Source organism: Apis laboriosa, unplaced genomic scaffold (genome assembly GCF_014066325.1).
Source record: "Apis laboriosa isolate Shangri-la unplaced genomic scaffold, ASM1406632v1 scaffold26_cov146, whole genome shotgun sequence".
In the NCBI taxonomy this organism is placed as follows: domain Eukaryota; kingdom Metazoa; phylum Arthropoda; class Insecta; order Hymenoptera; family Apidae; genus Apis; species Apis laboriosa.
Window position 1 is genome coordinate 1,466,848 of NW_025222592.1, and position 14,481 is coordinate 1,481,328.

General features: G+C 23.6%; 1 protein-coding gene across 2 annotated transcripts in view; it reads right to left on the reverse strand.

The window, feature by feature from the left end:
• Window positions 1-8,573: 8,573 nt before the first annotated feature.
• Window positions 8,574-14,481, reverse strand: part of LOC122713990 (PWWP domain-containing protein 2A-like) — a 62,659-nt gene continuing 56,751 nt past the window's right edge. Inside the window, exons 4-8 of one of the 2 annotated variants that reach the window (XM_043934919.1) lie at window positions 12,040-12,724; window positions 10,800-11,076; window positions 10,560-10,736; window positions 10,257-10,391; window positions 8,574-10,117 (exon numbers count right to left, since the gene is read on the reverse strand). In XM_043934919.1, the coding sequence (XP_043790854.1) occupies window positions 9,971-10,117; window positions 10,257-10,391; window positions 10,560-10,736; window positions 10,800-11,076; window positions 12,040-12,724 (1,421 nt within the window). In that variant the 3' untranslated portion in view covers window positions 8,574-9,970. Of the gene's footprint in view, window positions 10,118-10,256; window positions 10,392-10,559; window positions 11,077-12,039; window positions 12,725-14,481 lie in introns of both variants that reach the window. The other variant, XM_043934918.1, reaches the window with a different exon arrangement.

Sequence of the window (14,481 nt, forward strand, 5' to 3'; positions counted from 1 at the left end):
TAGAATATTAATCCTGATTTTACAAATGGTTTCTTGTTTCTTTCATTATAAAAAGGAAAATGGGACTGCTCTATAGAAATATTCGTTCAGGCTTGTTTATTTGTACTTATATGCATCTATTTCCCTTCGTCTAATCGGGTTATATCATTTAGAAACATAGTTTTCTTAACTATTTCTCGGGGACCCCCGAAAATTCATCATTCGCCTCTGCTCGCGTATGTTTAAGAGATACACGTTGTACGCATGCGCGTACGCGGTTTCTCCACATAGTGGATTAATCATCGAAAAATGAACACTTCTTTTTCAGGACAGGGCCGCACCTATGTCGAGCAGTGGGAAAACTCGTGAGGAAAACGAAGAATGGGGCACTGATCGATTCGCTGTATGGTCAACTAGGCTATATGCAAATCAAGCTAGCGCTATTTAAAACAATAGCGACAATTAATTCCTAGTCGTCGTCCAATTTTTGGAGTTCGAAATATTCTTGAAACTTTTTCATTTTATTATTATTACAATGGAAGTCGTTAAAAATTTCTTAATAAATTTTATTTTTGTGTGAATTCTATTTTTTTTTAGAAATATTATAATTCAGAAAATATATGGCTTTTCTGAATTTTAAAATATATTGTATGTTTTAAAGTTTTAAATTAATTTAAATTAATTTTTATAATTGTAATTGTAAATTAATCAATAATTTTTCAATATTTTAATCCTTATATTAATATAAAGAATAATTAATCAAAGAGATTGCAATAAGATTTTATTTTATTTTAAATATGAGATATTTTCAGTTTTGTTTTGTATATATGATGTAAAAAAAAATAAAATTTTCAAAATTTATTTTTAAATTTATAAAAGTGATATTTCTTCCTTCTTTATCATAAAAAATATATAATAATAATTCAATTAATAATTAATCCTAAATATTAAATTCTTTTCTTATTAAAATTGACACAAATATAAAATATAAATTTAATACTTAATGAAAAAATTTAATATCATTAATATTAGTTGATTAATATTTCTAAATCATATGAATTTAAAGAAAGTTAGATAATAGCTTTCCATTTGTCATTTTGATTTCGTATATTTTGTTAAGATATTGTTTTTGTTTCGATTATTCAAAAACAAAAAAATATATATGAAAATTTAATTTTCGTGCTCCGAGAATTGAACGGCGATAACAATATTTTCTATTGTCAATTATTTAAGTACCTAATTCAGAGCTAAGCCCTATGGATCGCGAATACAATAGCGTCCGTTTAACTCGAAATCGAGCGGAAAAATCGTCGTCGAGAAGCTGCTTGACGACTTGTTTTCACTTTTATACGTACACAATTTGCTCTGCTCAACAATAGGTTCAGCGTGGTACAGTGGCGTTTTTATTTTTTTTTTATTTTTTTTTTTTATTTTTTTTTAGTTTTTTTTATTAGGAACAGTTCGTGAAAAATTGATTGTAAAAAGAAAAGAAAAAAAAAAAAGAAAAGAAATGAAAAAATGAGAAAGAAAAGAATAGAAGGAAAAAGAAGTAAGAAGAGATTCGCAAAATGGCGAACAGCAATTCTTTCGATAGAAGGCGACGAAAAGTGTATAATAAATCTACGTGTATTTGTATGTGTGTACGTGTACTTCAGTGTATGTGTGTATTACAGAATACAATGATATTACATAGATGACACGTGGCTCTCTTATACAATTACATAAGCAATTAACAATTGAACTTCGTATTTAAGTGTGGACTGAGTGTATATACGTAATGTACGTGAAGAGTCTTTAGGCAATGCACCACCATTCGTACATATTTATACTATGTTCACCGAATCGAGTCTTTAAGTTGCAATTTTAGCAATTTATTTCCATGAAAATAGATTATTAAGTTTTTTAATTTCTATGTCTAAGAAACAATTTATGTTTATTATATTATTCATATTTTCAATAATTCTATAAATAAACTAATATATGGAAAAATAGCTTTATATTACAAAATTTTTAAATCCAATCTCGATTCCTCTAGATTTTGGTTATATAATTTCTTTTATTTTCTATTTCATATCTCAGAATTGCGAACTCAATTCAAATATTTCTAGATGTCAATCACGTGATTTTATTTAAGTCCAATGACTCGAGTCAGTGACACAACGTGAATATTCGCAATGATAATGATCGATTAACTAATTACGAATCGAATAATGAATTGATGATGATGTATTAATTAATAGCGATAATTAACGCTTTCCTAAACGATATGTGTATTAGTCGAAATAATGTTCTACGACGTTCGTACGAACACAAGCGACATTGATACATCTTCTATAATTATCATCATATAGTTATTCATTGTTTATATTATGCGTAGAAATTAATTCGTTATATTTATGTATAATATATATTTGAAAAAATCACAGTTACTTAAAAACATCTTAGTTTGTCGTTTTGTTTTTTTCCTTTCTTTTATCTTTCATCATACACTCGCACTTTTATTCATTCATACATATTTTATTATTTACCTATTATCTATCATTATTTATCTATCTATTCATCTTTCGACTGATCGATCGTTACTTTTTATTTATTTTTTTTTTTTATTTTTCTCCCTTGCAAATACTTTTTAAATTTTCGTCAACAAACACGACGAATAATTTTAAGGGCTAATTTTCACGAATTTTATTCACGTATCTTCTAAGTTTTTTTTTTATCTTTTATCGTTTTTCAACAATGGATAAATTTCAATCTCCGTGTAAATTAACCCTTTATGTATAATCATAAGCCGACTAATTATGTTATATAAATCATTTTATATATATATATATATCATAATCGAATCTCGATAACTCAAATTTCAAAAGACAACATCAAATCTTCGAGATATACAAATTTCGTTTCGATTTTTTTTAATAAAAGACAATTTGTACAATTTTTATGTTGTTACACAAAGATTAATATTTTTCCAATTGTAAGTTCTCTGAATATCAATCGTGTTTTTGCTTATTTGTAAGTTTCAATAAGTGCTATAAAATTATACATATAGATGAATATTTTATAATTGAAAAGCACATTAAGCATATGAAACATAATTTATAATTATATGAAAAAATGGTTGACTGTATATCGTGAATCATAATACGATTCATGTATGAAAGAAGGTTAAAGACTCAAAGAAAGAAAAATTCATAAGTATCATCTTTTGTTATTGACAGGTCATATTCACAGGTCATAATTATTTCGAGATGAATAGAAATATCAGTGATGTAAATTTGACTTATAAAAATTGAACTAATTTGTTATAGAGATAAAATATCAGACCTAAATATATAATAAATAATTCGAATTAAATAATTATTTCGATTTGTAGAGGTTTTTATGCAATAGAAAGAAATAGTAACCAGTCTTATAAAAGTTTGAGTTCCAAAGATTCGACTTGAAATTAAAGATTACATAAAAAAAACATGATGATGATTTTTTAATTATTTAAATACGATATATAATTTAAAAGAAAAAAATTTAAAGTGAATCAAGAAAATTTTACAAAAAAAAAACCAAAAATAGAAAATATTTTTTTAAATTTTTGATATTTGCATGGTAAAATAATTTAATATTAAAATGAAATAAAAAAAATAGTTAATATAAAATGTAAAATTAATAATATATTTCATTTAAATCTGTGCAATATGATAATCAGAAAATATAAATAATTTATCATGTTTTTCTCTATGATCTTCAATAAAATAGTTACTATTTAAACAAAGATCTGCGATCAATCGTGTAATTCATCATAATAATAACTATTTATTTATTTAATTATATATAATATACAATTATTCATTCACATAAAAAATAATTATGTAGTTATATACATAATTATTTAATTACATAATATAATTGTAATTATATTATAAAGGATTAAAGACAACGAAAATATCCAAAATCTTTTTATGCAACTCTGTATGGTACGCGATTTCCGGTGCGTTGTCTTCTTGAACGTCATTTATGATATAATTAATGACGTTTAAATCTTTTTAATTATTCTTCACGTGTATATTATACAACTTGTTTTCTTTACACATCATCGACAATTATACTATAATTAATTAATGTTCGTAGTGGAAAATTATTATAACGTTTTTTCTTTTCTTATTCTTTTTTTTTTTTTAATTGGATTGTAACATATGGAATGTTTATTTGCGAATATTGTAAAAAGATAAAAAAGATAGTTTTTAGATAAGAAAATTATCTGAAAATTATATATAAATAGTTATATAATATTCAAAATATTAATAATTCCCATTGATTTATTAAGAAACAATAACTATAGAAATATAAACGAAAAAATTCAACTTATTTGTATATTCAATTTATATCTAAATGATTGCAATGGAAGAAAAATATTTTAAATTAAAAATTCCAACTAAAATTATAATAATTAATTTGAAATTTTTAATAATATTTTATTAGAATAATATATTTTATATTATTTTTAAAGAAATTAATTTGTTATAAATTTTATTTGAAATTATTAATTTGAAATTTTTAATAATATTTTATTAGAATAATATATTTTATATTATTTTTAAAGAAATTAATTTGTTATAAATTTTATAATATAAAAAAAAATTAAAAAATTTCTAGTTTTCTAATAAAAACTATACATATATCTAGAGAAAAATAATTCTGCAAAATTTATTTAAAATATAAAAATCTTTTATAAACAAAACAAAATTATGGTAATTATTTATAAATAATTTCTTTATTCAATCGATGAACATTCGATTGAATAAAGGAAATTTGAAATATCTTATATAAAAAAATCCAATATGTTACAATTCAATAATTTTTTAAATCAACTAATTTATTTTTTTAGAAAGATATATTATACTAATATTCCACGACAAGACTCGAAAAAAATATAAAATAGAGAGACTTGTCTTGAAAAGACTAAATATACTATATATGAAAATAAAAAAGATTTCTCTAAGTAATAATTTAAAAAAGAAGAACACATAACTAACTGTTCCACTTGGAAAATTATTACAATAATAAAATTCGTAGATCATTAACTTTCACTTGTCACATCGACTGTCATCATTCAATTCGAATCTCAGATTATATCTCACTTTTGAGAAAAATCGACAGTCAATCAATCAAGCAGCCAATAATCATCAATTTACAGACTATAAGATAATATCAGAAACCTATTTATTAAACAAAAAAATCCATTTTTACGTCCACATGTTGTTCATTGGAAATGAATCGTAAATAATTATAAACATTATCATAAACAATTAATTTTTTTTCTTTTTTATTTTTATTATTTTTTTTTTCGAAAAAATATTTTTCCAGTATACGTAACGTCACTTTTATCAAAATTTAAAAAATCACAATTATTCCTCTTATCGAAGAATTTATTGAAAATGCAAAAATTTTATTTACACACGTATCTCTCGATCATCGACGAAGAACATGAAAATTTTTGCAGTATTCTGTGAAATAATTATTTCAAAATTCTGTCTTATGAATTTTAAATATTCTTTAAATGTAATTAGAATATAGAAGCAAACCTGGGCAATCTGAAGAAAATTTTCAAATTATTTTTAAATTATATTTTGAAGTCATTGAGAAATTATATATTTTTGAAATAACAAAAATATTTTATAAAATATTTCATATAAAAATTAAATTAATACATTTGTAATTAACTTTTAAATAAAAAAAATATAAATTAATTGTTATTTATTATTTGGTTTTGATGAAAATAATTGATTTCTTAATATAATTTTCAATGTTTACTATTATTAATTCTCACTTTAGCACTATTATAAACTTATTTATTATTTATAATACTATTTTAAGAATAAATTTTTATTTAAGAAATAAATTCATTATTTCCACAAATAATTATTTAAAATATTTATAATAAAAACAAATCTTATCTAATTTTAATCATAAGATTCAGCACAATTTTATGATTCAATTAGATTTATAGATTGATAGAATTTTTATGCAATATAATTAGAGTTAACATTTATAATATTTTTATAATAATATAACTAATATATATTTATAATAACAACTAATATTTTGTTAAAAAAAATTTCAACAAAAAAATTTTTTTTCATTAAAGGAAAAAATTCATTGAAAAAAAATAAACATTTTTAAATATTTTTGTTCTTCTTTTGAAAATGAATAATTCTTCAACTTAATATCTTCCTAATATTCAAATTCTTTTATTTAATCAAATAAAAAAACAACATTAATTTAAAAATATTTATTAAATAATAATTAATATTATTTGAAATAATTAGTTCTAAATTATTATATAAAATAAATTTCGCCCAAGTCTGCAAAAAAAAATTAAGAAATTTATTATAAACAGTTTTTGAAGAATTTAATCCCAAAGCTAATCCTAAAATTGAACGACGTTCAAAAAAGATAGAGAAATTCGAATAAGATGAAGATGAAATGAGAGATTTATCGTCTGGCCAACAGCGAGATTTTGATGAAAATCTCCATTGAAACACAGAGCAAACATCAAGCTTACACGTGATTGCTGATATCGAAATAAATATTCGATATCGCAATATTGACGCTCTTTCGTAGCGTGATGATCCTCGTTTTCTTTATTTTATTCCCTGGAATACTCCAATACATATCCGTTCTCGTTGGAAATATTTTAAAACGAAATCGATCAAACTTTTATTTTCGTTTCCATTTTTTACGATTGAAGAGAATTTAACAGATATTCAATGATTAACAAATCAAAAAGTTAAAAATTTGAAATTTTTTATTTTTAATCACTCTTTGGCAAATCTCTATTGAGTAGAATTTGATATTTTCATTTTGTTTCGTTTGTTCATATTAAAATTTAATTTTATGTTTCAATTTATTTATAAATTAGATCGATCCAAAAAACATTTCTTTATATTTTTATTTTTATAGGATTATATTTTACAATTATAATTGAAAAGAAATTTAGAGAAGGGGCTTATATAATGAAATGAAAATTAAATAAATTTTAATTTCAGATTTTTAAATATGACAAAAATAAAGGGAATGATATAATAATAATTATGATAAAAATAGCCGAATATTATTATACAATATACATATAAAGATTTAAATCACTAACTTAATAAATCAAGTAGAGGGAAAAAAATGAATTCATTATAAATAATTTTCTAAACTAAATAATTTTCAAAAAATCTAGTTTTGAAGATAATCTTTGTTTGAAATTCAGACGATAATAAGAAAAAAAGAAATAATGAAAATTAAAGAAATTAGAGAAAGTCGAGTGTGATGCTTAACCTCCAAAAAAAAATAAAGAATAAAAAAAATTCTATTTTGAGGCAGTGACGAGTCATACATAATGAAAAAGAAAAAGGTTAAGTACTAGTTACAATGGAAACAGTAACTTTTTTATGCAAACTGAATGTCATATATTCTACAAAGACGAATTATTACATCATGAGTACATCATGAGTTTGAAAAAAAAAAATCTTAAAAAAATTAAAAAAAAAAAAAAAAGAAGAATAAAGACTAAGAGAAAAAGAAGAAAAAATTTACAAAAAAGTGGAACACCGGGATTCGTCGATTGATTGACAGACGTAACATTATTTGTTAAATAAAAACAAAACTTTTTTTTATCATTTCTTATCAACAGGATAATATTGGATACCGTGAATATTTAATGTAATAGAAGATTTGGATGATCGATCAATTATAAATTATTCGACATTTGGAATTCAGCCTATTTGTTGATTCAACGAGGATAGTTATCGGTGACTAAAAAATATTGAAACAACATGGTTGAATCGTTGGCAGTGTTGGCACGAAGCGTAAATGAAACTCGCTAGAAAAGCTGAGCGCGTGATTGTAAAATATGAAACATGAGACTACTGTTTTGCATGATAGTGTTTTATATCGATTGATTTTTAAACTTGGAAACTTACCTATAATGTTTGAACTATTTAAAAAATCAGTGAATCGAACAATTTGATTGATGATTAAAGTTATATGATATTTTAAAAATTCTTATACACCTATATTATGTCATTTAAATATTACGGCAAATATATTAATATTATTATATAATATTTTATTTTATTATATTTCTTATTGCGTTTATTAAACATTATAGTATTAAATACTATATTTTTATAAATAGCACTTTTTTTTATAATATTTTCTATTGTGTAGCATGTTGTTAAATAATATAATATTAAAGTATTGAATATTATAATTTTTAATATATAATAATATTATATATTAAATATTATAATGTATTGAAATTATTATAATTTATTATAATTAATATAAATTATTTAGTTATGTTCTAGATATTAATTCGATAATACTATATAAAAAATATCACTATATCATTGTATTTTTTTATTTTTAATTTTTGATTATTTTTATCTTCTTTGTAATATTTTTATAATATGTTCAAATATCAAATGTTACAATTTTAAAAATTGTAAAATTGAAAATGAATTTTTTAGAAAAATATCTAAATATTTAATAATATTTAATAAAGACATGTTAATTTTTTTTTAATTGATATTTAAATTTATTTTATAAATTCAAATTATTCAATTCAATTGTTTTGAGTACTCTTAAGAAGAGATAGATTATAATTTAAAAAAAAAAATATTGCTCCAAATAATAAAAAATATAATTGTTTAGTTAATTATTCAGTGTATTTAATTATTTTCTAAGATATTATATTTTATTAAGTTTAGAGCTGAAAAATATTTTAATTGTTATAATCTCCGATGTTATATTTGTATTTCACTGTCACGCGCTTAACTTCACTTTATTAGATAACAAAAAATGCAAGATACGAAACACTGCAAAGAATTCTGTATGTCGATTATTTTCTTAGTATATATAATATATTAATTTGAACACACTACACCATTTTCAGGTATAAACATAAAGAATTTCTTATGAAGAATATAAAATTATATTTTTGCCAGATCTTTGACATGTAGGAAAAAAGCAATTTATAAAGTATCTATTTTTTAATTAAATTCCTGATGTTTTTTCATAATATCTAAATTATATTAGAAATGTTTCTAACTTTTTTCATTTTTGCTTAAAAAAAAATTGTAGTATGTTCCAATTAGGAATCAATCTATATATTCAATCATGTAAAATGTGAAGCTGTTCATTTTACAATTTAAGTCTTATCCTCGGTTAAAGTTCCACAAACATTCAGCGATTCTTCACGTTAAAAATATCGTGACTTAAATTCACTTGTCGAAAGTGTATTGTCCATGTACTCAAATTTCTGAATTATAAACAAGCAATGAATTGAGTCAAAACCGATTTTAGAAACATCTGCGGACTTTATCGAAGATTCACTGCCCGCACTGGATGTATACTACACTTATTCTCGACATAATAATCACAATGAAATCATTAATAGAAATATATACGCATGCACATATATATGCATATATATATATATATATATATATATATGAAGAAATTTAAGTAAACGAGCATCATTAAATCATCATGAGGACACCCGTGTTTTTAATGTTCTTGTGTAATAATATTATGTGTGTTGTCTGATGTCTATTTATCAAATAGAAGTCATATATTTTAACACGAAATTATTTCTCGAGAGCTGACGTGTCATCTCTAGAGATTATATCCTATCTAAATATATTTTATGCGCTAAATGTGTCGCTTGAAAAAAGCTGAGGATAGAAAAAAAAACGCGCCAGTGATGGCAGTAAACTTCATTTAGCATCGGTATCACTGTTGGTTCAATCATATTTAACGTGGACGACAATAGCAGGCGCGACTGAACTGAATTAGAACACCGATCAAGAGCTATTCCATTAATGCTAAGGTCAATTATGTACAAAAATTTGTTTTATATATTACACATGACGATTTTGATCCGTCGTTAGAACTATTCTCCGACAGATACCCGGCAGTTAAAGGAATGGTGTCGAGCGCTATTCCCTTAGGAGAGAACGTTGACCTCGCGCGGTGAACTACACACGTTTAACACGTTGCTTGTTGAGTTAGGCGTGATCTGACTTCGGGCCTCGTTCTGCGCTTGTCGTATCGCCTCCTTATATGGACCTCTTTTCTTTTTATTGTACCGCGTCTGAAACAAAAGCCAAATGATATTAATTATTAAACTGTTAATTGATTATTCTATTATAGTAACTAGTAAAAATTAATCAGAAATAATAATTTTTTTTTTAAATTAAAAAAATGCTTTAAATAATATATTAAATAGTTACCTTGAATGTTTCTAAAAATGGACTTAACTGGTCACACGACATAAGAGAACTAGTTGAAGAACCATACCAGGCGACATGAGCTTGTGGCCCAGATGATGTACCATCCTCTTTACAAGAAACTGTGATACTAAGGACCTAAAAGAATAAAACAAACATTCAAAATTATAACATTTATTTAAATTCAATGATTATATTAACAAATAATACAAAATAAAAGAATATATGATATAAAACAAATATTCAATATCTATAATATCCAATATATAATTTCATATTATTGTTGAAATATATTTCAATGCATACTTTTCCAGGCCACCAAGGAAATCCATGAATCTTTCCCCACACTACATCACCAACATCCATTCTTCTACCATTAGCAGTAAGACAATGTTCCACAGGAGTCGCGGCAAGACGCATCATCAAAGGATGAGACTGTGGCGGAAAATCTGGAGCAATCTCGCCGGCATCGACTTCAGGTTCCTGTTCACTTAGTTCATCACTACTGGCACCAGGACTTTTACAACCCGACGAAGAATTACTCACAGGATAATCACATCTAGCATAAGCGTTTGTATTCAATCTCTTCAGAGATATTGATAATTTTTGCTTCAGGCACTGCTCCTTTATGGCTGTGTACGATTCGCTACCAGGAAGAACATTCCAATTTTGTTGATTCTCAGTACTTCCAGGTTCCAAGCATGTTTGCTGTTGATGCTGCGATTGTTGGCTCTTGTGTTTGCGGTCTTCCTTGTGTTTTTTTTTATGTTTCACTTTATGTTTGCGACGGTGGTATGATAGCGTATCATATGTAGGATTATATCTATAACAAAAGATATATTATAATTAATATCATAATAAGCTATAATGAGAAATGTAAAATAAAATTATTAATATATGTGAAAGCAAAATTTTAGTTAGGTTATTAAATAATGAATGTTGTATAAATCAATATTATATTTCATTCATTTTGAAATTATTAAAAATTTGATCAATTATCAATTATCAATTTCATTTGCATACATTGCTGAATTCTTTTCTTTGTTTTTTCAAAATAATAATGTTTTTTCAAAACAATAATGTTTTTTTTTTAAATGCAATATGCAGAAACATGATTTACAGAATATATAGAAATTAAAATAAATTTATACAATAATGAAAACATATCAAATTATAGTTTTTGCTTTAACAATAAATTTTTATTTTAAATGTAAAAATCGTAATTCAAATAAAAAAATATATACTTATTTTATAATATAAAAAAATAAAATACTTATTTTATAATATAGTGGCTATAAAAAATAATCACATACCTGACATACATTATATTTATTATTGAATTTATACATAAATTTATTAAGTTCAAATATATTATATTTCATATTATTAGTAATATTTTCATATTAAAATTTTGATAGTATCATAAAAAAAAAATCATAAAAAAAAATATATATTATTATATATTTTTCATTGGGAAATAAAAATATGTGCAAATATCTTTTATAATTCTTATATATATTAAATGACAATTATGTCTGTACATAACTATTATCTAATATATACAGTAATAATTACTTTTTATTACATCCATAAAAGTATGAATCTATGACTATGCAATCCATTCATTATGCAATAATTATGCTAATATTTAACATAAGATAAAAGCAATAATTATTAATTAAATATGTATATATTTAATAAGCATTGTAGTACAATCAATAAATTTAGTACACATTATCAATAAATTTTCTAAATGAAATATTTATTAACAAAATCCATATTTTACCTTGGTGATCCATTGCAAGGAGATCTCGCAGGCGAAACACCACCGAGCATTTTCCTTCTGGCTTCTTTCTTAGCTTTCTTCAGTGCACGTTTCGCAGCTTTAGCACTTGCGTCCTTTACACCTTGCTTCTGAGGATCCACTTGCTCTTGTCCATCTTCTTCTCCATCTTCGCGATAATCATAATCATTATCAAAATTTCTCGGCAATTCTAGTGGATCTCTCTCCGTTTCCGTCTGCACATCCTCAGCATCATCAGTTTCTTGCTCATATTCCGGATCCTGGATTTTGGAAGGTATCTTCAGAACGGTTCCCTCGCCTTGAGCACCGAAAGAGATCTTAATCACTGGAGTGGTTCTCGCTGTTCTCGTTGGGTCTTCAAATACGGTCTCGTCCCATAAATCTTCCATAGATCCTACAGACCGTTTCTTTCGAGGTATACGACCCGTTCTCAGCCTCATCGTCGAATCAGCTGCCGCGAATGTTTTTTTCTCCTCTTCTTCCGGTATTTTAGCGCTTTCCACCGACGAACTACTAAGTCTCCTGGGTGTGGCGCAGTACGCCATTGATGGATTGCTGTCACAATCTGTCGATTCCATCCGCTCCTCCGTTGGTTCCGTGGCGTTAGCCGATGAATCGCCCTCATCAACTCTATTGTTCCAATAGGATGGACTAATTTTAACCTTTTCTATGGAAAAGAAAAAGAAAATGATATGAGATTTCAAGAATTTTATTATTATTTTAATTATTTAAATAAATTCATATATAAGTTTTGAAAAATTATCCATTATTATCTTCTAAAGTTCATATATTTATTTTAAAAGATTTGCATATGATCAATAATATTATCAATATCGATAAATATTTAATTAATAAATTCATTAAAAAATTTATTAATAATGGATTAAAAATATTATAGTAAAATTGTATGGAAAAAATTATTGTTCATATTTTTAACAGTATTATTAATCATGTGCAGACTGAAAAAAATAAATTATATAATATTCTTTGAGAGAAATCGGATTAAAATTTTATAAATCATATATCTATTCATATATAGATATTGTATAACAGTGTTTCTCAATTTCAATCAATATTGAATCGCATTAAATTTTTAATGAATCGTGTTAATAACAAACCATTAAATATTGCCTTCTATTATTTTCTTCATAATTTATAAAAGATATTTAAAAATACAATTCAATCTTTACTGATTTTTATAACTTTTTAAAATTTTTTAAATTTATTTTATTTACAATTGTTAGTTTTATATGTTTTCGTAGTTTGTAATTAATGTTAGAAAAAAATGTAAAATATTTACATACAAAAGTTATTTATCAAATTACACATAATTTTTTTTATACAATGATTCTAATTTATATTTTAATTTAAATATTTGAGTCGAAATATTATTACAAATAAATATATAGTAATATGTACTTTTTATTTTATTATTTATAATAATAATTTGTAATAATATTATATATTCATAACTCTCTAAATTGAAATTTCTTGATTTTCCACAACTATTTTTACTTTTTCTTGACGTAATAGTAGTTTTAAAATCATTCACTCATCACATCTTTTTATAACTATTACAACATACATGATAGGAACACTGTATAAATATAAAACGTCGTAATATTATGTCAAGGATAACTAATCACAAATTATGAAAAAATAATTTCACACTATTAGTTTGTAATATTAGGATATTATATTAGGATATTTGTTGATTTATTTTTTTTTTTATTTTTAATATAGCAGCAAACGCAGAAAAAATTAAATTGGATCCACATGGAAAATTAAGAGATTAATTAAAAGTAATTAGCAGTATTTCATGAAAAATCTTATTATCTACAAATGAACCTTACATAATTCAACCATCGAAGCCCAAGATAATTTTTAAAAGCACTTTTCTCGAACGCAATCTTCTACAAGATTAAGATCACATATTATAAAAAACCTTGTACAAAATGGATCAATATAATAAAACCATTATATAACATAAAAAAGTAAATGAAAAAAGTATACTATTTCATCAATTTGATATTGCTCTAAAACAGTATTTTTTTTTCAGTTTTCCCTCGTTTTATAATCAATTAACTGGAAAATCTTTTTTATAGTTATATAAAAAATAAAATTGTTGATAGAATAAAATATATGTAATATTTTACATTTAAAAGTATTTTTAGAAATAGTAATATTTTATTTTTAAACAATCTATTAATTATTTATATTATTATTAAAAATTATTTTTTCGTCCAATAATTTGCGGTTTTTCGCTCTTTTTTATATGTAAAAATACACTTTTGATAGGATAATTTTATTTTATTTTTAGAAGTGAATTAAGATAAATGGAAATTACATAATAAATACAAAGTAAGGATATTAAAAATCCATCGAATATAAATGTTTAATATATAACATAAAATGTTTAATATA